Raw genomic sequence first — 25,636 nt, forward strand, 5'->3', positions numbered from 1 at the left:
CTTTAATCTACTAAATTCAATAAAGGCTCTGATTTTACTCTGCTTTAGACATTTCTTGTTCACGTAATTAAAACATCCAACATTCCATGCTATCTAAGGAAATGTAACATTCCTCCTTCCCCAGGGAACCACTCCCCTTTTCCACCTCAAAACCTTCTCTCTCGTCAATGATTTAATTGGCTTTTTAGCTACTTCACTCAGATGATTAGTTAATGCAGCTCGTGACCATGTCATCTGAGCTCCAATGCCTTCCAATTAAAAGTCAGTTGTGATAAATGTTTGAACCCATGTCAGTGCCTGGAACTCATTAGTTACCATTAAACTATGAAAATGTTGTGATAGTTTGAGGGTTGCCGGTCAAGTCGTTGAAAGTCCCGTCAGATTAATAATGAGTTCGGCAGGAATTCTGAAGTCTAGGAAAAGACGAAGCGAAGTGATCTTCTTTGTAGTTGGAATTTTCCTAGTTGTCTACGGAGTAACTCATCTCATTCACAAAGTAGCCGCCTCATTATCCAGTCGGGGAAACAGTCAACGAATTCGCCGGGCCGTCGCGGGTCAGTTCCTTCTGATTGTCTTCACAAGACAGCTGATTGTTTATGCGGTTTTAATAAATTCTTGTGTGTGCTGATCTCTCCGCTGTGTGGGATGCATTGTTCAAAATTAACTTAAACAAATACCAATGTTCTGATTCTTTTCTGACTTTACGCAGATAACTCAACCAAATGTGTAATATCTCCATCATCGGAGTTCCCCGAAGGATTTTTTACACTGGAAGAGAGAAGAGAGGGAGGCATAATTATTCACTTTATCATCATTCTTTACATGCTGCTGGCTATAGACATAGTTTGTGAAGACTATTTCCTACCTTCCTTGGAGACTATCAGTGAACGTAAGTGCAAATGTTAACTCCACGGCCTAATCACTTACACCTGCACCTCCTTCTGGGCTACGAAGTTCAACTTCCTGTTGACACATGTTTGATGCCACTGGAGTACATTAGTTTAGCGACGAGTGTGAAGCGCCATTATTTTTGTCCTGGTTACTTCTGACTTGAGTTGCAAAAGTACCTGATTATTTGCTAACCTATTTGCGGTAATATTACCTTGTGTGTAAGATGTATGTATTGTGTGTGCACCTTGCTTGGCAGTATACATATCAAAGTAGATTTATTATCAAAGCGAATATATGTCACAATATACAAAGCTGAGATTTATTTTCTTGCGGGCATACTCATAGAATAATAACTATAATAGAATCAATGAAAGACCGCATCAACTTAAAGCGTTCAACTAGTGTGCAAAAAACAACAAACTGCAAATAGAAAGTAATAATAAATATTGAGAACATGAGGTGAAGAGTCCTTGAAAGTAATTCCATGGGTTGTGGGAACATTTGAATAACGGGGCAAGTGAAGTCATCCCCTCTGGCTCAAGAGCCTGATGAATACCCAGTTGAATACACACACATATATATATGGCTGAATGACAATAAACTTAAATTAATGAGGCTGGAAAACTAATCTGGATGTGTGGACTAAAGATTCTGGATATGCTGGTTCAAATCCCACCGGCAGTCCAAACGTGGTGTTTATAAACTTGGAATAATAGAATTGGTAGAAAAATTACTTGGATTCTTGCTTAAAAAGCTAATTCACTTTCAAATGCTCTGTTGGGCAGGAAGTCTGTTGTCCTTATGTGGGCCTTTGGTAAGCTGCTTGGCGGGCAAACGTGTTGGCCACACCCATCATTACAGGTGGGGAATCTTGACTACCCAGTAGTAAAGGCCTGGGGAGTTTGTGTAAAATGTGACACTAAAATAGTTGCATTGATTTAACAAATAGTCGTATGGCCATTTGACAAACGATCATGGTTAAAGAAGTTCAAAGTAAAATTATTATCAAAGTATACACGTCACCATATCTCTCCCATTATGCCACAGGCATTTAGGACAAAAATGAAGTTCCTCCATCCCTGGTGGTGATCAGGACTTCCTTCACTGTGTCAGTAGCTCAGTTTTCACTGCTGTCAGTCAGGCAAGTTCAGGAGTACTGTTGCAAGTATTCCACTCAAGTGTAGAAGGATTCTTCATTGTAAAAGTTTTGCTTTAGCCCTGATCTGAATCCCCGAACCTGGAGGACCGATGGACCACTCTTGATCTGGCCTTTACCCTTTGACCTGTTTGGCATGGGTGACCCTACCAACAGCCAAAGCATGAAGCCCTGACTCCAGCCAACGTGCCTCTCCAGGTCATTGAGGTTTGCCTCCAAACCCTATGACAAGTTTGTGGTCCTCTTGGAATATACTGCCTTGAAATTAGTTTTATTACAGGTGGGGGATTTGGGGTCTGATGTTCTTGTTGGTTTTTCTGTGTGGGTGACCTGGTGGCTTTTGCGTATGAGGGAGGGGGTTCGGGGGTTTGATGTTATTGTCGCTGCTCTTTTCTGCGAGGGAGGGGGTTGTGGGTTTGATGTTTCAGCCGCCGTCCCTCTCACAAAGATTAACATTTCACCCACCTGGAACTCTAGTCAGCAGCAAGAAAGAAAACACAGAAAACTGAAGGAGTGCAAAACACTCCACAGTCCAATAATCACATAAATCTTCGAACTTCGAAAACATCCTACCGCCGGAACCAAACATTCCTTCCGTGAAGAGCGACCACCAGCCACCTACCTGCAGCCTTCTGAGTGCTGCCCACCCAGCTGTTGACCCGTAACCTCCATGGTGAGCGATCGCTGACTTCCTCTGCATCCGCCTCGATGCTTCAGTCTTCCTCAGGGCTTCGAAATGGATTTCCATTATGGCTCCATACCCCGTCTCTGGTCTTCTTCATGAGACAGCTCTTAGTCCTCTCAGACAGCAGAGCCCAGGATCATTCAATCAAACTCCAAACTACACGCCCCAGGCTCCAACGGTTTCCGAAACACAATCGAGATGAGGGACAAACATAAGGTGTAGAAAAAGTGAAGAAATTTAGCTATCTGGAATGTGTCACCAGAGGAATCGTTGTTCACTGATGCCAGCGAGACTGGAAATCAAGGGATGGATACCCTGCACCATCAGACCCCTGGATAATCTTCACTCACCTCTACTAAACTGATTCCACAATCTACGGACTCACTTTCAAGAATTCTGCAATTCATAGGCTTAGCTTTATTTATGATGTGTAGATTGTTTTTTGTACAATGATTGTCCGTCTTTATGGGTAGTTTCCCATTATTTATTTATTTATTTATTTGTTTTAATGTGAATGCCTGCAAGAAAATGAATCTCAAGGTAGTATATGGTGATATGTACATATTTTCATAATTTACTTCAAACTTTGAAACATACAGTGAAATGCATTTATTGTGTCAATGACTAATACAGCGAAGATTGTGCTGGGGGCAGCTGACATGTATGCCCACAACTCACTGACCCTAACCATACGTCTTTGATGTAAATGGCAGAAGCTCCAGGCTTGGAGGCTTCTGAAGATCGCAAAATCAAACATTATTTAAACAGTTAAAATATTATTGGAAATGTTAAAAATCACTTAAACAATTCAAACCATGAAAGGAGATTGGACTACAGAGTAAGGTTATATTGTTTGAGCTACCTGTTTCCCCCTTCAGCAGTCTCTGTATAAATGAATGAAATTGGTTTTTTGCTGCATTGCGTCCAGCAGCTCTCCAGGGGAATTTTGTGATTCACTGCTGGACTCCAGTGCTAGAATACAGGTGGGAAAACAGAACATAGCAGCAGGTTTTCCATTTTCACATTGGAGCTGTAAACATCCAGAGTCTTGGGACTGAAAGCAATATTGTAAGATTATTGAGTTTTGAGCAAGAGACCATATCCAAAGCATTGGCCCACCAGTTATTTCAGCAGATGCTGAGCAACCATGAGTATTCCCAGTAATCTCAAAATTCTAAGTAAATTTGTTATCAAAGTATGTATAATGTGTACAACCTTGAACTTTTTCTGCTTGCAAGCACCCACAAAACAAGAGACCCGAAAAAACTTTTTTTAAAAAAAGACCAACCCACAGGGAACCAGTGAATGTGTCACCATATATAGCCCAGAGACAGACCCAACCAGGACAGGGGGAGAAAACACACTGTGCAAGCAACAGCATTCAGAACAAAAGTGCATCCATAGACACGAAGCCTGGAGCCGCCAGAGCAGGCCCACAGCCTCAGCCTCCGTTCATCGCACAGTGGGGCAAATTGGTGCTGAGCTAACAGGTACAGAGTCTGGAGGAGCTGGAGCAGTCTCTCAGCCTTGGCTTTCGCTCAAAGGACGGAACGAACGTCATGGAGCAGCTAGCAAACTTCCCTGCGTTCAAATCGTCCTAACGCTGGGTCGTTACTTGCAGTAGGATGAATGCCCTGTCACTTCGGTATGCTCCGGGCCTGGATGCACAGCAACGCTTGCTTTCCTTAGGATACTGAAGAACGCTGGTCTACCTGAGCAGATGCTGGTGACTTCTTACCGCTGCACCATAGAGAGCACCTTAACATACTGCATCTCTGTGTGGTATCTCAGTTGTACAGCAGCTGGTAGGAAAGCACTTCAGCGGGTCGTCTCTAGCACACAGAAGGTCATCGGGACACAGCTCCCAGCCCTGGAGGACACCTACAGCTCATGCTGCCTAAGGAAAGCTACAAGCATCTGTGCAGACAATACACAACCATGCAATCATCTGTTTGAACTTCTTCCATCTGGCAGACGTTATAAGATTTTCTATGCCCGCACTTCCAGACTGGAAAATAGCTTTTTCCCCAGAGCTATAATTGCTCTGAACCAAGTGATCAAGCATCATCCATAAATTTGTTATATTGCTACTCTTACTACTGGTTTTATGGCTGCCATGCATCTGAGTTGCGCTTTTGTACTGCTGGACATTGCTTGTACTGGCTGGTTACTTATTGTTTATTTATTTTATTTGTTTTATAGCATTGAGTATGAGATTTACAAACTCATTTTCACTGTATTGGCGTGTGACAAATTGTACTGTGCAATGACAATAAAGATATTTCTATTTCTATTTCTGTTTCTATTCTGGCCTATACCCAATCATTCCAAATCAGCCCAGTGCTTAGTCCGATTAAACCCTGCATAGTTTACATCGGCAGGCTCCAAAACGCCTCCACTTCAACTTTACTTTGCACGCCCTGACTCCATCTTGACCTCACTCCAACTTTGCATCGCACCCACACGCCTCAACCCTCGAGTCAGCCTTTCCTTCACTCGCCTCTTTGTATGCCGTGATTGTTTACCACATTTTCCACAGTAAGCATCGTCAATGAAATATTTAGTTCTACTCCTTGCTTTATGAACTGCCAGTAAGCCGCTGCCCATCTTCAGTAGCGCCATCTTAAACTGGAAGGTTTCACCACAAGGTTAGCGAGCCTGTGGAATTCATTATCTCAGAGTGTGGTGGAGACCGAGTCACCGTATGTTTAAAGAGGAATCTAATAGGTTCTTTACTAGCAAGAACGTCATGGGGAGAATGCAGGAGCATGTGGTCAAGAGGGAAAATGTCAGCCAAGATCAAATGGCAGAACAGACTTGATGGGCCAAATGGCCTAATACTGCTCCAATAACTTGTGGACTGATTTTATTTGTTCATATCGCCTATGGGAATTTGATTTAAAACCTTTAATAACTTTTTAAAGTACATTGTGGTAAACTATCACTGCAAGAAGTGAAGAAGCAAGCGAAGGCAAAGTGAATTTGCAGGATGGGCCCTACAGGTTCGCTGCAAAAGCGACACACTTGGAGTTGCAGCCACGTTGGTTGGAGTGAATGATTTGGAGGGGAGAAGACGGGGCAGAGGAATTCTGATAACCATCCAACCAACCCAGGTGTGAGGGTGAACCACTCCAAACGCCGAGAAGAAGTGGAGACATTGAGAATGGCTTCTTCAGCAGTGAAATCCAAGTCCGAAGCAAATTGATAAGTAGCATGTTCAAGGCCTGGAGTGACTCACCACAGTTAGGCCCACATCCTAATGCGAGGCACAATCCATTGTTTGGACAATCTAAATGCTGGCCCATATAGACTGGAAAGGCAGGGTGTCAAGATTCTAATGAAGTTCGATCTCTCTGGGCACCTGATGCACCATCAATAACTCATTCTGAGACGTAAAGGCGAGATATCGGCTTTTATTGACTGGAAGAAGGAACAAACAGTGAGTGACCACCATACGACATCCTGGAGACTGAGAGGCCGGGCTCAGGCCTTGATCGCCTTTATACAGGGGTCTGTGGGAGGAGCCACAGGAGCAGTCAGCAGAGGGGCGCGTCCAGACAGGCACGTGTAGTTCACCACAGTACCGAGCCAATTTGGAGAGGTTAAGATCGGCTCCTTTAGCAGCAAAATCTAGGCCCAGAGTGATTTGCCGACAGTGGGGCCTTGGTCCTAGTGTGAGGTACGGACAATTTAAATGCCAGCCCAGATAGTCTGAAGGTTTCTCTCTCAATGACACTAGAGCTGTGAGACTGCACTTGGCTGCTGTGCTTCGTGTCAGCGAACTTTGTGGCGATTTGCCCTGCCTTGGGCCTACTCCAGATTGCTCTGGGTATTTGGATCCAAGGACTCAATATGGCTCAGAATGCTGTTGCTTGCTTCTAGTGTTTGCACGATTTGTTTTTTTCTTTCTCTGTGGGCATTGGGGTGGTTGGTCTTTTCTTTAACTGGGTTCCTTGCTTTGCAACTGCCTGTAAGCAAACAAATCTCATGGTTGTATTTTTTTATACATTCTTTGATAATAAATGTACTTTGAAACTACTGAATCTCCTACAGACGTTGGTTTAGAGTCTTAACGTCCTCCAATTAAAGCAACAGTTACCCAAGCTCAAAGCTCTCTCTAGAATGTGTCCTTTTAACCCTTTTTCACCCTCTTTTCAAAAGAAAGTATTTTGCAACCAGCTTGGGCACATGCTATTTTAAAAAAAAAACCACAATCTGCAAAGCAAAGATGCTTTCAAAAATAATGAAAAATTTCTAAATATCAGAATTACTATAAAGAGCAGTAAACAGTTTTGAAAAAAAAACTAAATCAAATCAGTATTTGGTGTGACCACCTTTTGCCTTTAAAACTGCATCATTTCTCTAAGGTATGTGCAGTCTCTGAGGTCGCATGCAGTTTTAAAAGAAAATCGGCTAGTAGGTTGTTCCAAGCATCTTGGAGAACTTGCCACAGTTCTTCTGCAGTCTTTGGCTGTCAAGCTTGCTTCTGTCTCTCCAGATAATCCCAGACAGCCCCCATGTTGTTGAGATCGGGGCTCTGTGGAGGCTATACCATCTGTAGCTTAACTCCTTGTTCTTTTCACTGAAGACAGTTCTTTATGACTTTGCCTGTGCGTCTGAGGACATTGGCCTGCTGCAGAGTGAAATTGAGATTGATGAGACACCTCATCCATCACACAGTTCCATCAGGGTAACTACACACACAAAATGCTGGAGGAACACAGCAGGTCAGGCAGCATCTATAAGGAGAAGCAGTGTCGACGTTTCTGGCCAAGACATCAGTCCTGACGGAGGGTCTCGGCCCGAAACGTCGACGGAGCTTCTCCTTTTAGATGCTGCCTGACCTGCTGTGTTCCACCGGCATTTTGTGTGTATTGTTGTTTGAATTTCCAGCATCTGCAGATTTCCTCGTGTTTGCTCCATCAGGGAAAATCTGCCTGTGCTCCTCAGCATTGAGAATTCCATACATCCTGACCAGATCACCAACTCCATTTGCAGAAATGCAGACCCAAACCTGTGGGGGAACCTCTGCTGTTAGTTACAGGCACTCATCCGTGTAGCACTCGCCTGCTCTTTGAAGGACAAACTGCCTCCTGCTTGAGGCAAAAATGTCAAATTTTGACTCACCAGTCCAGACCATTTGCTGCCTTTGTTCGGTATCCCAGTCCATTTTTTTGTGCATGGGTGAGTCTCTTGGCTTTGTTTCCTCTTTTGGAGGAATGGCTTTTAGGCAGCAACTCTTCCACGAAGACAACTTCTGACAAGACCTCTCTGGACTGCAGAGGGGTGTACTTGGGTTCCAGCGGTTTCTGAGTTCAGAGCTGATGGCAGCACTGGACTTGGTCCAATTTAGAAGGGACGTCAGTTTGATGTATCTCTCATCTGCTGCAGTTGGTTTCCGTGGCCAGCCATTATATTTCTGGTCCTCAACCTTCTGTTTCTTTGTACTTCTTCAGAATGGATTGGACAGCACGTCTTGAAACTTTGGTTTGCCATGAAATTTCTGCTTGGGGGAAAACATATTGTTGATGCAGAATGACCACCTTGTGTCTTGTTGCTTTGCTCACTCTTGCCATGATGTAAGAATTAATGATCTGCTGATTAAGCTGGTGCATCTGCCACACCCTCACCTTTTGGGTTGGTTGTTCTTCACCTAATTTGATCCTTTCTACAACCGTTGATCAGCTTAGTTCGTACAACTCATTATCAACAGTTGTAGAAAGCAAAGGTGTAGCTGTGGATACTCGTGTGGATCCCACCTATGCTTAATGTTTTGTCAGCTATGTGGCTCAGTCTATGTTCCAAGGAAACTCTAGTATCACTCCCCAACTTTTCCTACACTACATCAATGACAGCATTGGTGCTGCTTCCCACATCTATGCGGAGCTCATCAACTTTGGATCCAGCATTCCCCCTTCCTTCAAATTTACCTGGTCCATTTCCAACACCTCCTTACCCTTTCTCAATCTTTGTGTCCCTCTCTCCGGAGATAGCTCATCTACTGATATCTTTTATAAACCCATGGACTCTCACAGCTAACTGGACTATACCACTTCCCAAACTGTAACTTGTAAGAGTGCCATCTCCTTCTCTCAATTCCTCCATCTCAGCCGCATCTGCTCTCAGGATGAGGCTTTTCATTCTGGACCTAATGAGATGTCCTCCTTCAAAGATTTTCCTTCCTCCACCATCAACACATCTTACCTGCATCTCTTCTGTTTCACGCGCATCTGGCCTCACCCCATTCACCCCACTAAGGATAAAGTTCCTCTTGCACTCACCCACCAGCCTCTGCATCTAGTACATAATTCTCCATTATTTCCACCATCTTGAACGGTATCCCATCACCAAACACATCTTTCCCTCCCCCCCTTCACCACTTTCTGTTTTCCGCATTCATCCTTTGCCCATTCATCCCTCCCCACTGATCTCCTTCCTGGCACTTATCCTTCCAAGTAGAACAAATGCTACACCTCCTCTCTCACTACCATTCTGAGCTCCAAACAGTCCTTCCAGGTGAGGTGACATTTCACCTGTGGGTCTCTTGGGGTAATTTACAGTGTCCAGTTGTGGTATTTTGATGATATCTGACGTAGATTAGGAGGCCACATTGCCAAGAACCTACGCTCTGCAAGAAAAAAAGCAGTATTTCCCAATGCCACCCACTTTAATTCTACTTCCCATTCTGACTGGTCAGTCCATGGCCTCCTCTACTGTTGCAATGAGGCCACACTTGGGCTGGAGGGACAACACCTTGTATTCCGTCTGAGTCGCCTCCAACCTGAAAGCAATGTGTACCTATTTCCTGAACTTCCAGTAATAGCACCCTCCCCCCCCACCCAGTCATTCACCATTCCCCTTTCCCCCTCACGCCTTATCCACCCATCACCTCCCTCTGGTGCTTCTCCCTCTTCCATTTCTTCCATGGCCTTCCTATCAGATTCCCCCTTCTTCAGCCCTGTATCTCTTTCACCAATCAACTACTCAGCTCTTCACCCAGTTTTACCACCTTGTACTTTTCTTCCCCCCACCCCCCACCACCTTACTGACTTCTCACCCCTTCAGTTCTGATGAAGGCTCTCGGCCTGAAACGTCTGACTGTTTATTCTTTTCCATAGACGCCGCCTGACATGCTGAGTTCCTCCAGCATTTTGTGCGTGTCGCTATTAGTTAATCTGTTACTTCTCTTAAAGAAATACAATTTCTTTGTAACATTTAACTTTTTTGGAAAATGAATGTTTAGAAATCTAAAATTTGCTTTTTTTTCTATTGACACGCTAATGCAGAAGACAAAAAATAAACATCAAAAACAAAATTTATATTTTTAAAAAAAATTTAGGCTGCCTAAACGTTAGCACAGTACCGTGCTTTAAATTGATCTGGTGTTTTTAAAAAAAATCTTTTAAATATGTAGCTTTGTTGTCTAGCCATTAATTCCAGTGATGCTCCTTGCAATATCTGAAACCAAATTTGGCATTTTACCACAGAAATGTCCTAGACTCCTCCATGAACTTGGGGGTCTCGGAGTGTGCTCTGTTGCCTACGTTCCAGCTACACTTGGTTCAATGACAAAGCAGGGGTTTGTTGAAATGCCCAGTGGTCACACAGGAAATTGTTCGTACTGATTGAGGCACAGTTAAAATGTTTTTGCAGAAATGGCAAGCAACTTCAACAGAAAGGAACAGCTACAAGGGAAACAGATAAAATTAATTACAAAATTGTATAATTCCTTGATTTAATATTAATAGCTTTAGCATGCTTTTTAATAATTAAAATTTAATTGTGTCACTGAATTTTTATAAACGTTTGAATTAAAGAACAATTGGTTGCATCCAAGCCATCATTGACAGGCAGCAAAACTTGTGACTTATGCTAGTTGTAAATTTTCTGCTGTTTTGTAGAAGGGGCTTGCTAACCTGGCCCCCTTTATAACATTATGCCACATCACCTTAAATGCCTTTGCTATATACAGTAAGGATGGCATTGAAGAGTGAATCAATGATACAAGGGTTTCTGCAGAGGGAACTCCAGAGTAGCACACACAAAAGGTTGGAGGAACTCAGCAGGTCAGGCAGCACCTATGGGGAGGAATAAGGAGTTGATGTTTCGGGCTGAGACTCTTCACCAGGATTGAATAGAAAATGGGAGGAAGCCAGAATAAGTTAAGTCGCTTTTATTGCCATTTCAACCATAACTGCCGGTACAGTAAAAATGAAACAACCTTCCTCCAGGACCATGGTGCTATATGAAACAACACAAAACTACACTAGACTTCAGAGCTACACGGGACTACATAAAGTGCACAAAACAGTGCAAGACAATACAATAATTAATAAACAAGACAATAGACACAGTAAAGGGCAAATTACAATATATTAATTGATGTAAATGTAAACGATGTTTTAGCAGGAATTGAGAAAAAAATGAGCAAAAATTGCAAAGGGAGTGGAGGTGTGTGTGTGTGTGTCAGACCAGCTCTGGGTGTTGAGGAGTCTGATAGCTTAGAGGAAGGAACTGTTGCACAGTCTGGTCGTGAGAGCCCAAATGCTTCAGTACCTTTTGCCAGATGGCAGGAGGGAGAAGAGTTTATATGAGGGGTGCGTGGGGTCCTTCACAATGCTGTTAGCTTTGGTGGTGGGAGGGAGAGGAAGGAGTACAAGCTAGAAGATGATGGGTGAAACCAGGCGAGGGGAAAGATAGGTGGATGGGGACCATTGATATTACTTCTGAGCTTCCGGTAATTACTTCTCCTCCCCCTCTAGTTTTCCATTCAGCTCCCCTCTACCCCTTCTCTTCACCTATCTATTACTTCCCTCAGGTGCCCCTCCTTCCATTTCTCCATGGTCTACTCTTCCCTCCTTTCAGAGTCCGATGTATTCAGCCCTTTATCTCTTCCACCTATCACCTCCCAGCTTTTCACTTCATGCTCCCTCCCCCACCTTCCCTCTCAACTATCACCTTTTAGCTTGTACTTCCTCCTCTCCCCACCACCTCACTCTGGCATCTTTTCCCCCTTCCTTTCCAGTCCTGAAGAAGGGTCTCGACCCTAAATGTCTGCTTTTTATTCCTCTCCGGGACACAGCTTATCTACATCAGTGTGTATATTGGTAACTTTTAAATTGGCAATATCTTTTATCCAGATGTCTGGTTAAAGTAAACTGAATCAAGAGAAAGAAACTCATTTTTGAATCTCAACTTTTGTAGCTTAGAATGTTTAGGATTTCCCTTCTGAATAGCGTATAATTATAAAGTTGTTTTTCCAAAAATTATGCATCTCAATTGAATTTTGTGCATGGTCTCTCTCAAATAGCTTGCACCAATTTAAGATTTACAGATCACTGGAGTTGAATGCCCAAAAATTTAACTTTTAGATCTTGCGTTTTTTTTTATTGTTTGCCTTCAGGGGATGTGAAGCTTTACATCTTGTGAAGAAAGATTTCAATGCAGTTTTTGTTCCCTTTCTTATGTCAACTATGCGCAGCATTCTCAGCTAGCCAAAATTTTCTTCTTTGGAGTACTTGGAATTAGTGTTTGAACTCTTCAAGAAACCAAATAGATTCCAATAAAAATGCGTTTACCAAAAGTTTTGATGTTATTCAGCATGCAGACTGCTGACTACTGAGGCTGAGTTGAAACTGAAATGTCAGTTTTGCTTTGAATTAAAACGTGGCTGCAGAATTTCATAATCCTTGTTTTAGAATGCACTTGTACTTAACTAGGACCTCTGGGATGATCACGATGTTTTGAGTTGCTGTTCTGTGGTGCATAAAACTCTCATTGTAATACAGTGTAAAGCTTAGTATAGCAAGAATCGAAGGTCTGCTGTATCTGCCCACCACCCCCTGACTGAGGTGGAGGCTATCAGCAGCAGCGCACCAGTCCTCTGTCCTTGGCCTGTCTTTTGAGTTGTCCCCAGATGTAGCCCATCTTTGCCTATCCTTCCTCTCTTGGGGGTGAGCTCTTCAGAACTCCTGTTGGTGTTTCTGTCCCTCTGAGTTTTGAAAGGATGGGGCTGCAAGCCCCATGTCCAACTCTCCTCCTTTTGCAGCCCAGCTGGGGATTGTCCATGACAGGGTTCTGGTGTATCACAGTTCAAAGTAAATTTTACTATCAGTGCACATACTGTACATGTCACCACATCCCCTAATGTCACACCAGTCCTAAGAACTTTCCACAGGGGCACAATTGAGAGCATCCTGACTGGCTGCATCACTGCCTGGTATGGGAACTGTACCTCCCTCAATCGCAGGACTCGGCAGAGAGTGGTGCGGAAGGCCCAACACACTTGTACATGTGATCTTCCCACTGTTCAGGACATTTACAAAGACAAGTGTGTAAAAAGGGCCCGAAGGATCATTGGGGATTCGAGTCACCCCAACCACAAACTGTTCCAGCTGCTACCATCCGGGAAATGGTACCACAGCATAAAAGCCAGGACCTGCAGGTTCCGGGACAGTTTCTTCCACCAGGCTGATTATTTCATGCTGACACAACTGTATTTCTATGTTCTATTGAATGTCCTGTTGTACATACTATTTATTATAAATTACTATAAATTGCACATTTAGATAGATGCAACAGAAAGATTTTTACTCGTGTATATGAAGGATGTAAGTAATAAAGTCAATTCAATTCAATACAACCCTGGGATTATTTTTCTGCGGGCACGCTTAACAGATCTCTACCTCCTGGTACTTGATTATTGTATACAATCTTTCTGTGATGACTCATTTAAATCATCCTTGAATTCTAATAATATAACAGTATTTGTAATTGTCAGGTCTTGGTCTTACTCAGGATGTTGCTGGAGCAACATTTATGGCAGCCGGAAGCTCTGCTCCTGAACTAGTCACATCTTTTCTCGGTAAGACCTATTATCCTTTTTTTTTAAATATTACTCATTAATATTAATTGGAACACAATGAGATGATGAGTCTATGAGGACCCTGAGGACTTGTGGAAACTGTGTGGTGGTTTCTTTCGAACTTAGAATCTTTTAATATCTTTGGACTATTTTTACCTTGCCCATGGTCTGTTTTTTTTTTATCAAGTTATGCTATTGTTTGCACTGTTGTAACTATATGTTGTAACTATGTGGTTTTGTGCAGGTCTTGTAGCTTTAGCTTTTGGTCTTGTTTTGTCTGGTGGATTTGGAGCTCCTTTCTGGGATCACGCTAAGATGGTAGCGCGATATTAATACACAGCAGCCTCTCCGGACTCTGGATTGGGGATTGCCAAACGTTATGTGGATTTTCTGCTGTAGTCTATTTTGTCATGTGCTTTGTTGATATCACTCTGGAGGAACGTTGTCTCATTTTTTAACTGCATTGCATTTGTGGTTTTTAAATTACAATAAACCATCTGAATCTGAATAATTGGAACATGCAAAAAAACGTGTTTCTATTATACTCTCTGGTCACTTCCATCAGTCTGGGTTTGACTTCAGTGTTAACTGAATACCTTGAATCATCTATATTTAATGTTAGCATTATCAACTTTATCTTTAAAGGATTGTGAAAATATTTTTAAAACAATTTTACCATTATTTGAAGTTACTTGCACTCAAAGCATCAGTTGTGTCCTCAAGGTAGCCGATAAGCATTAGCCCATTGTGTTGAGTGGAACTTCAATTACAACAAACTAGGTGTTGCTTTTTTTCTTTCATTGTGTGTCTCTGGGCCCTGATTGGTGACTGGGGTTGCAAGGCATTTAAGGCCTAGGTTGGTGTTTTGGGCTGGAGATCCAGGAGAAAGTTGGGCCCCTTGGCTGTTTAGGAGATGTTGGAGTGGGGTTGGAAATGTGAAAGTGATTGAGAGTCCAATATTGGCATTTAGATTTTATTGGGATGGTGTGACTGTGACAGGAGGAGGAGCAGAAATTGTAGGCTAGAGTTTTGGCTTAATTCAATGTTGAGGGCAGCTGAGGTAAGTGCAGCTTTAAAGATGTAGTAAAAATATTTTGTTTATCTTAAGGCCTCCCAAATTAGCAGTACAAAAGTCTAGCCATTAACCTTCACCAGGGTCAGTCCAGTGTTGGCAAGAAGTCAGTGTCCAAATGAAAATGTTTCACTTATTTAGCAATACAGTGTAGAATAGGCCCTTCCAGTCCTTTGAGCCTCACCACCCCAACAACCTACCAATTTAACCCTGGCCTAATCACAGGACAATTGTAAATGATCAACTAACCGACTAACAGGCATATTTTTGGACTGTCAAAGGAAGCTGGAGGACCACAGGGCTCGGTATTGGGACCACAGCTGTTTACAATTTATGTCAACGATTTAGATGAAGGCATTGAGAATAACATCAGCAAATTTGCTGATGATACTAAGCTGGGTGGCAGTGTGACATGTGATGAGGATGTTAGGAGAATTCAGGGTGACTTGGATGAGTGGGCAGATACTTGGCAGATGATGTTTAATGTGAATAAGTGTGAGGTTATCCACTTTGGGAGTAAGAACAGGAAGGCAGATTATTATCTGAACAGTGTAGAGTTAGGTAAGGGAGAAATACAAAGAGATCCAGGAGTCCTTGTTCATCAGTCACTGAAGGTGAATGAGCAAGTGCAGCAGGCAGTGAAGAAGGCTAATGGAATGTTGGCCTTTATTACAAAGTTGAATTGAGTACAAGAGCAAGGAAATCCTCTTGCATTTGTACAGGGCCCTGGTGAGAATACACCTGGAGTATTGTGTACAGTTTTGGTCTCCAGGGTTAAGGAAGGACATCCTGTCTGTAGAGGAAGTGCAGCGTAGATTCACAAGGTTAATTCCTGGGATGTCTGGACTGTCTTACGCAGAGAAGTTAGAGAGATTGGGCTTGTACACGCTGGAATTAAGGAGATTGAGAGGGGATCTGATTGCAACATATTATTAAGGGATTGGACAAGATTGAGGCAGGAAATATGTTCCAGATGCTGGGAGAGTCCAGTACCAGGGGCATGGTTTGAGAATAAGGGGTAGGTCATTTAGGACAAAGTTAAGGAAAAACTTCTTCTCCCAGAGAGTTGTGGGGGTCTGGAATGCACTGCCTCAGAAGGTAGTGGAGGCCAATTCTCTAGATGCTTTCAAGAAGGAGCTAGATAGGCATCTTATGGATAGGGGAATCGAGGGATATGGAGACAAGGCAGGAACCAGGTATTGATAGTAGATGATCAGCCATGATCTCAAAATGGTGGTGCAGGCTCAAAGGGCCGAATGGTCTACTTCTGCACCTATTGTCTATTGACCCAAAGAAAACCCAAGTATTCCACGTGGAGGACGTATAGACTTCTTACAGATGATATCAGAATTGAACTCCAAGGTCCCAAGCTGTAATAGCATTGTGCTATCCACTACACTACTGTAAAAAATCACTTAGAAATGGATGCTCTCATGGCTCACTCATTGGGGGGGGGGGGGACAATTACGTAAAAGTTGACTAAAATCAGTATTGCAGGTTTGAATTTCCAGGCAACTTTGTGTAAAATGCTGGCACTCTTGTGAAGGTGCCAACAATCATTGTTAGATAATGAGTACACATCTCCTTGATGTCACCTTTCAATTTAGGAATTATTTTTGTAAAACTATCTTGACCAGCATACTTTCAGATTGTCCCAAATTAAACCTTGCAGTTCTGGTTACATTCTGCACGTTAATAGAATACTAAATTGGGAAATCTTGCCGTTTGATCTCTCACTCTTTGTACCTAGGTGTCTTTGTGACAAAGGGAGATATTGGAATTAGTACGATAGTTGGATCTGCAGTTTACAATTTGCTTGGGATCTGTGCTGCATGTGGGCTGTTGTCCACCATGGTACGTAAATACAATAATGTCACTGACAATACTGAGGTGAGATTAAACTATTTTCTTGTCAGAATTTGAAATTTGCATTAATTCTATTGATAATCACTTATTTAATATTTGTAATGTGGAAAAATATTGCAGGAAATTTCGAAGAGCTGTTTTTAAATGACAAAATTAAATATAGTGATGTACCAGGCAAAGATCTAACGCTTAGTCAGAGAGATGGGTTTTAAAATGGATTCCAAAAGAGTAATGAGAAAGCAAGATCGAGGGGAAACTCTGAGCCTTTTTGAGGCATAGCCACTAATAGTAGAACTAATAGATCTGGGGCTGATTGACAGGACAGAATTGTTCTGCAAGGCTGGAGATTAGATATGAAGAGGGGTGAGGTCATGAAGGGATTTGAAATCAAAGGTAAGGATTTTAAAATAGAAATGCTGATTGGCCAGAAGCCATTGCCGGTCTGTATCCATGGCGATGGTAGAACGAGAGGCTGGGGACAAAATTATTGGAACAGTAGGTTCTGGAAGAAAAGGGTGTGATGAGGTTTTCAATAAGAGGAGCTTGAGGTCCTGGTGACATTAGAGGAAGTAAATTGTAGTGATGTTGTCATTATGTGGGGGAGAGGGTCAAATATACTACCGAGTTATTGAATTGAACTGCTTCTGGAATGTGTGTCAGATTTAAATGTTCAGTAAATGTTGTCAGTTTTTGTTTGCCAGAAATCTCTGCTCACTTGCCAGGTTGGAGGTGTGGACAGAGAGCCTGAAGAGAAAGTGGTGAGGTAGAGTTGGTTGTCATCAGATAATGTGTTTAAAAAAAAAAACAAAAAAACTTTTACTGTTCGCTGATTATCACTGGAGTGGTGTAGAAGGTGAGTAGGAGAAGCATTAGGAAAGACCCTCACAGGGCACCAGAGCCAAATGTGCAGGCATGGATGAATTGGGGGAGTAGATGCACTGGCTACACCTGGAGCAGTGAGCTTGGCCACACTCAGCTGGACAATAGCGTTGATGGCATAGTCAATCAGATCAATGACTGCGGAGGCAATAAGGTGGGAGAAATTGCCTTTAATTGCTTTCTAAATGATCAGAACAGTGTCATGATTAACTCTAGAGAAGATTCGTTGTTTGATTTCTGTTTCTAACCAAGATTTTCAAACGCTATGGGAACCCTTTCTGAACTACTTTAAAAAAAACTTTGAATTGTTATTAAAATATTGATCTGGGCTATTATTATAAAACACTACATGGTACTTTTTTTTTACCAACCAGCTTTGTCTTGGTAGGGGGTGTAGATTTTGCTTATAATATAATTAACCATACTATTGTATTTCATCATTCAATTTATTTTACTTGATTGATCATCAATATGGTATACCGTGATTTATATATATTTCATTTTGTGCTATCTTATTTTGATTTATAATAAGTATCCTTATGAATTCTGTATATGTGTATTTGAAATTCAATAAAAATATTGGAAAAATAAAGGAATACAATCAATTGCTAAGCATGGAAACAATAGAACAGTGACTTCGTAAAGTCTTGACACTAGAAGACTTGTAAACCTGTTCAAACATCTGAAAAGAACAGCATGAATTTTGTGTCTTCAACATAAAGAGGAACAATGGGGTCTGGGGATGGGTGGTGGTCTAAGGATAGTAGAATTAATTCTTTTCTTTTTTAAAAGAGGAGATGTAGACTTGGAGGGGGAGCAGAACCTGAGAAAAGATGATGCAAGAGAGACAACGGAGGGCTATATGGGAAGGAGCAGTGGATACAGGCTCAATTTCAACATTTAAGAGAAATGTTAATAGAAATGTAGAAGGATGGGAAGGAAATGGCTGTGGTCTGGGTGCAGTTTGGTAGAATGAGGCAGGATAATAGCTTTGCACAGATTAGACCGGCCAAACGGCCTGTTTTTGCACTGTAGTGTCCTCCCTCTAGGGAAGGGTTAGATTCAACTCGCAATCGGTTTATAAGGTCAGTAGGACATCATGGGTCAAAAGCTGTGCATTGTGCTGTAGTGTTCCGTGTTCCACGTTAACAAGGGGTGTGTGGGAATGGGGTTAAATGAGCTTGGTTATACATCTTTCACAATCAGTGAGTGTGTATGTTTTTTTAAAATTATGCCAAATGTCATAACTTCTCAAAGAAATTTGCTCTTAAGCTCTTGGACTTGACTAAAAGCCCAATCATGGAAATGAATTGAAGAAAGTTTAAAGTGGTCATTAACATCAATAATGAATTTGTTAACTATCGTGCAGTCTTGAGGGAAAAAGGCCCTTTCATCAGAGTTGTGTAGGCATGTGAAATATTTCCCATTAATTTTGAAAACTTTTCCAGGTTTGCAAGTTGACTTGTTGGCCACTGCTGAGGGATTGCATAGCTTATGCCATCAGTGTTGTAGCATTAATTGCTATTATCTTCGATAATGTGATACACTGGTAAGGCTTTTCAATCTATTATTAAACTTAATTTTAATATAATTTCTCTATTTAATCACTAAAAATGTAGCTGTAATGCTGATCTACGTTCAAATTAGGAAGTCAGAGGAATGCCTCATGGACACAACAAGCCCCTCAGCTCAGCTAGGCAACACTGCCCAAAATGCCCACCCAGCTAGATCCAGTTTCCTGCATTTGGCCCATATTCATCGAAGTCAGGGCTTCCCAACATTTTTTTTAATGCCATGGACCATTACCTTTAAGCAAGGGGTCTGCAGACCTCGGGGTGGGAGACCCTGCTCTAAGTGTTGTCTCTCCACTCACCTGTCCATGTGGTTCTTAAGCGACAGCATTGTACCAATTCTTCTGGCACCTTGACTCATGTACTCGCTTGGTTCTGCATGTGGAAAAACTTGCCCCTCGGGTCTCTTTTTAAATCTTGACCTCTCTTCCTAAATCTATACCCATGTGTTTTAGTCTCTCTTAACCTTATCTACGCCTCACATAATTTCAAATATTTCTATCAGATTGACTCTCATTCTCCTAAATTCCGAGGAATAACGATCTAGCCTGGCTGTCCTCTCCCTATAACTCAATATCTCACCAATCAAAGTTCCTCAAACTTGCTCGATTCATCTTTCACCCTAAGAGGAACATGCTGTTATTGGCTACTTGTAATCTCACTTTTTTTTAAAAAACCTCATTCTTGCCATTCTTTCCTTTTCTTTCAAATAGGCTCACCCAATCAATCTCTGCTAGATCCTACCTAATTCGCCCTGAAATTAGCCTTGCTCCAGTGTAAGATCCTAACCTGTGGACAAGTCTGATCCCAAAATAAATTGGATGTTTTTTTTTAATCTTTGTCTTACCAACCATCTTCAACCCAGGCCCTTTCTGGTGAATCGGCCAAAATGAAATGCTCAGTGTCTAAAGGCTGATTTATACTTGTGCGTCACATCTACGCCATGGGTGTCACGTACCCTATGCCATGCCTACGCTGTACCCTACGCAGTAGGGTGACGTGCACCTCTCCAGAGTAGTTACTCACGTGTAGTGGCGATACGGACCGCAACACCTGTAGTTAGTCCACTTGGTAGCATCGCATTTCCTCCTACACATTTCCGGTTGCTTCTTCTCCGCCGTATTTGTAGGCTTCGCATACACTGATGCGAAGTAGATGAACCAAATCATCAAATCTACCTGCTGGCATGTGAAAATGTTTGAAATACATGTCCTCGTCCATGTCTCTCACAAAGAAACTCAACCCAGTGGCACAGAAACCACACCGCCAACTAGTGTTTTGGCGCACATCAATGCGTGCTCGCTATGGCGTAGAGCGACACAGAAGTGAAAATCAGAGCTATGGCGCAGGTTGTGGTGTAGCCTGTATGCACAAGTATAAATCAGCCTCCTGAGAGTAACCTGTTGCATTCAAAGCCGTGGCCTCTCTAGAAAACTTCAGGAATTTCATGCACAAATCAGCCTTGTGTACTGTATTGGTGCTGTATAACATTCCGGTCTATTTTGCTTCATGTAAACCTCTAACTAATACCAATATTTTATTTTACCAAGATAAAACTTTACACCACTTGATGAAGTCTTAATTAGTTACTGAACTAAGTTACCACCTTCTTAAGACCCAATTTCAAAGTTGACTTGGATGAGTCTTATTCAAAGACAGTGAATAAGATGAGAACAGTTTTGATTTTGGAACAAAAGCTATTAAATTCACAAAGGGATAAGATGAATGATGTGGAAAAGTATGAGTTTCAGTAGTGCAGCTTTAGAAATTCCTCCAAGCCTAGGGGTATGGGGGAGCTTTAATCTATATCCAGCTGGGCTCTCTGGATCATATTTCCTCATGTCAACAAAAGCATGTTCTAATTAGAATGAACATTCCTCCCTTTCATCTTTAAAGAACTGCATCTAAAATTCAGTAGTTGCTTGTAAATGTTTAAGCCCTTGATACTAAATAATTGCAACAAAGAGATGGATTTTTAATTTAATAAATGTAATCATCTTTTACTCCCTTCCTGTTTGACATCCCACATTTTATTCAGCTAATTAGATTTTTAACAATGTGCAGGATCAAACCTATGAGATTCTCCCACCTTTCCCCATAATCTGGCCAGGAATATCTTCCTTCCCCCTCCAATAAAATCTCAGTTCATTTGTTTAGAGAGAACAGGTCCTTCTGGCCTGTCGAGCTCGGCCGCCGGCAACCATCTATTTAACTCTAGCCTAATCACAGACAATTTACAATGACCTATTAATCCACTAACACACACACACACACACACAAAATGCTGGGGGAACTCAGCAGACAAGGCAGCATCTGTGGAAAAGGGCATTGTCAGCGTTTCGGGCCAAAATCCTTCGGCTGGATGGAATGGTTTTGTCCCGAAATGTCGACAATACTCTTTTGTATAGATGCTGCCTGGCCTGCTGAGTTCTTCCAGCATTTTGTGTGTGTTGCTTGGATTTCCAGCATCTGCAGATTTGATCTCGTCTGTACCCTACTAACTAGTACATCCTTGGGAGGAAACTGGGCCACCCAAAAGAAACCCACGCACTTGTGGGAAGGACATGCAAACTTCCTACAGAGGACACTCCAAACTCTGATGCCCTGAACTGTAATAGTGTCACACTAATTGACAAGGCAGATAAAATCTTCTCTGAGTTTGAATTTGGTTGAAAGTGGAATGAGAACCTGGCTTATCTATTTTTGTTTCATACTGTTAGAAACTCTTTAAGCTTGAGAATGAACACAAATGTGATCACACTTTTGGTCATTATAATAAATATTGAATATCACCTGTACAGGTCAAAGGGGCAGAACAGTAGAGTGGCAGTTGGCTTAATGCTATTTGCAACACCAGCGACCCAGGTTCAATTCCCGCTTCTGTCTGTAAGAAGTTTGTACCTTCTCCCCATGATCATGCAGGGTTCCTCTGGGTGCTCTGGTTTCCTCCCACATCCCAAAGTTGTACAGGTCTGTAAGCTAATTGGTCACGTGGGTGTAGTTGGGTCACAGAGGCCTTTTACTGTGCTGGATATCTAAATAAATAAAATTAATAAATAAAAATTTAATTAACATCGTAGTATCGTTCTCAATGGAAACAGTGCTTGAGCTAATGTGCCGACTTGAATGTTGTCTCTTTTTTTTTAAGGTATGAATGTGCTTCTCTGTTATTGATCTATGCAGCTTATGTCGTGGTCATGTGCTTTGACATGAAACTTAATCAGTTCATAACAAGAATGTTTAGCCCGTGCTGTGCTTGCCTGGCACAAGTGATGGAAGAAAGCAATGAGCAAGAGGCGCTAATGGGCTGGCAGGGAAAAGATGGGCCGCTCATATATCGGCGTTCTCGATCGGATAGTGGGATCTTTCAGGACGATTCTGGCTATTCCCAACACTCTCTTAGTTTACATGGGCTCTCGGAGATTACTGAAGGTAAGGTCAGGATGAGCATTTGGATGAATTAGTAATCTCTAACATCTCTACGTCTACTTGAATAAGAAACATTTTATCAATGAGAAAGAAGTGTTCCACTTTTTGTGGATGGTGTCTAATTCAATCAAAGGAATTTGCATATAAATGTGCATTGATATCTATGCAATGTTAAACACCTACCTTTCTAATCATTTGACACACCCTCCACTCCTCTCCCCTGAAGAGTTTGTGTAAGACTTCACAAGTATTGGATTTTGTGGACTCTGCTAGACATAGCTGAGATTTTGGAAAACACTTAACATGCTTTCCATAGAATACCGAATATCCTTGCTATTCAAGGTGATGATTCCATTGTTTTCAAACAACTGGCCAATTGCACTAAAATTTAACTCTTACTTTGAATGACCCAGACACCTGTGTTTTTTTTAGTGTGTTTTTTTTATTGTTACACAGATCATGCTCTACCTAGAACAGGTGAGATAAAATGAACTTATTGAGCCAACAATAGTTTCTTTATGATCTGCATTTTGCAGGATTCATCAGTTCAACTGGTTATTCTTGATCCCTTGAAGGAATGATTTTTAAAAGGAGTCCTACTCTGCACAGAAACAGGTCATTTGCCCTATCTAGTCCATGATGAACTGTTAATCTGCCTGATCCCATCGATCTGCACCCAGACCATAGCCCTCCATTCCCCTTTCTTAATTTCTCTTAACTGTTGAAATCCAAACCACATCCACCACTTCTGCTGGCAGCTCGTGCCACACTCTAATCTCCCTCTGAGTGAAGAAATCCCCCTCGTGTTTCCGTGAATCATTTCACCTTTCACCCTTAACCCATGACCTCTAGTTCTAGTCTCACCCAAACTCGGTGGGGAAAAGCCTGCTGGCATTTACCCTGTCTATGCCCCTCATAATTTTGTGTACCTCTCTCAAATCTCCCCTCAGACTTCTACGTTCCAGGGAATAAACTCCTAACCTATTCAAACTTTCCCTGTAATTCAGGCCCTCTAAGTCCTGGCAACATCCTTGTAAATTTTCTCTACTCTCTCAATCGTATTGACTCCTTTCCTTAGGTAAGTGACGAAAACTGAGCACACTCCAAATCAGACCTCACAAATGTCTTGTACAATTTCAACATACCATATTTCCAGCTATCTTTAGTGGACAGTCAATATTCAGTTCCGATTTAATAATCTCTATTTTCTAAACTTTGCAGAGTATCCAATCCATTTATAAGGCATTAAAATTCAACATAATGTATTTGTTTTGAAAGTTAGGTTTCCAGTTAAGATGGTGCTATCGAACGTGTGCAACAGCTCACTGGTAGTTAAGAAATCTGACTAAAATCATCACTCAAAAAGCCTTTTTCTGATGTAAATTGTGTTTAAATTATCTCTGCAAACAGTGCAGGGGTGAGCAAAGGCCGTGTGAGCTTGGGGGATGAGTTGAGATGGAGTTCAGATGCCCATAAAACTGACTCAGGTGTGAGGTTGGGTCGCTCTGGGTGCCAAGCTGATTTGAAGAGCTTGAGAGTGACTTCAGGCTGGACAGCGAAATCTGGGCTCGGAGTGAGTCACTGGGCATCGGGGTCTAGGCCCTGAGCCCTTCACAGTGGCCAGGTCCAACTGCGAGGCACGATCCACAATTTAGACAATTTAAACACTGGCCCAGATCACAGGTAAGAGCTTTTTTCTTTCTCTCGCTCTCCATGATGTTCACTCCTCTGTCCAGGGTGCTGGAGCCTTTTGCTGTTCAGTTGTTTGGTCAATTTGAACGTCGACCCAGATAGACTGAAAAGACAGGGTGTTGGGATTTGAGGCAAGCCAATTTCACTCGTTCTCTGCAATGGTCACTCCTCTCTCTGAGGCTATGAAGACTGCTTGTGCCCGCTAATATGATGAACTGATAAGCAGGGCTTCGGGCCTGCTCAGTGGCTCAGATCTGAGGACTCAATTTGGTTCCGAATGTTGTTCGCTTCGATTGTTTGTGTGATTTGTGTCTTTTTTTCTTTTTCTTGCACATCAGGAGTTGGTCTTTTAAAAAATTCTTTAATCGGGTTCTTTCGGCTTTTTTGCTTTGTGGCTACCTGCGAGTGAACAAATCTCCAAGATTGCAGGAATTTATACATTCTTTGACAATAAATGAACTTTGAATGTTTGAGTCTTTGAATCTTTTATGGAACTTTTGAACAATCTGGTAGGAAACAAGGTTGGGCCTAGATATGCAAGTTTGTAGGTTGGCAAACAGAAACAGAAACTGTGTGTAAGGTAGGGTAAAATCCTCAATCCCAAGGGTCTACCAAAGAAGAAAAGTAAAATGTTTATCTTATTTTGTATATTTTCAGAATTGTTGCAGAGAATAATTTTGAACAACTGTGGTGGATAATGAGCACTACATAAATGTTGGAGGAATTTGATTTTGTGAAGAGTTTAGATATGAAAACTGGTGTAAACCACTCACACTGATAGGAACGAGAGTGGGGAAAAGTGCTGGAGGAACAGTCAATGATTCATGCTGAGAACCTTTTGTAAGGACTGGAAAGAAAGGTGGAAGAAGCCAGAATAAGAGGGTACATTCCCAAACCAAAAGTCGTGTGAACCAGGAGGGACGTCGTCTGCTGAAGGTGTGAGATATGCCAACTAGTGGTGCCGCAGCAACAACCTGGCACTCAACATTAGTAAGACAAAAGAGCTGATTGTGGACTTCAGGAAGGGTAAGACGAAGGAACACATACTAATCATAGAGGGATCAGAAGTGGAGAGAGTGAGCAGCTTCAAGTTCCTGGGTGTCAAGATCTCTGAGGATCTAACCTGGTCCCAACATATTGATGTAGTTATAAAGAAGGCAAGACAGCTGCTATACTTTGGAGTTTGAAGAGATTTAGCATGTCAACAAATACACTCAAAAACTTCCATAGTTGTACCGTGGAGAACATTCTGACAGGCTGCATCACTATCTGGTATGGATGGGCTACTGCACGGGACCAAAAGAAGCTGCAGAAGGTTGTAAATCCAGTTGGCTCCATCTTGGGTACTAGCCTACAATACACAGGACATCTATAGGGAGTGCCTCAGAAAGGCAGCGTCCATTGTTAAGGAACTCCAGCACCCAGGGCATGCCCTTTTCTCACTGTTACCATCAGGAAGGAGATATAGAAGCCTGAAGGCACACACTCAGCAATTCAGGAACAGCTTCTTCCCCCCTGCCATCTGATTCTT

At 42.1% G+C, this 25,636-nt stretch overlaps 1 protein-coding gene across 1 annotated transcript in view; it reads left to right on the top strand.

The window, feature by feature from the left end:
- Positions 1-350: 350 nt before the first annotated feature.
- Positions 351-25,636, top strand: part of slc24a5 (solute carrier family 24 member 5) — a 42,476-nt gene continuing 17,190 nt past the window's right edge. The window contains exons 1-6 of the mRNA XM_059952814.1: positions 351-554; positions 710-889; positions 13,513-13,596; positions 16,419-16,522; positions 18,862-18,962; positions 22,133-22,416. Coding sequence (XP_059808797.1) covers positions 389-554; positions 710-889; positions 13,513-13,596; positions 16,419-16,522; positions 18,862-18,962; positions 22,133-22,416 — 919 coding nt within the window. The 5' untranslated portion in view covers positions 351-388. The remainder of the gene's footprint in view (positions 555-709; positions 890-13,512; positions 13,597-16,418; positions 16,523-18,861; positions 18,963-22,132; positions 22,417-25,636) is intronic.

This window comes from Hypanus sabinus, chromosome 28 (genome assembly GCF_030144855.1).
Source record: "Hypanus sabinus isolate sHypSab1 chromosome 28, sHypSab1.hap1, whole genome shotgun sequence".
Lineage (NCBI taxonomy): Eukaryota > Metazoa > Chordata > Chondrichthyes > Myliobatiformes > Dasyatidae > Hypanus > Hypanus sabinus.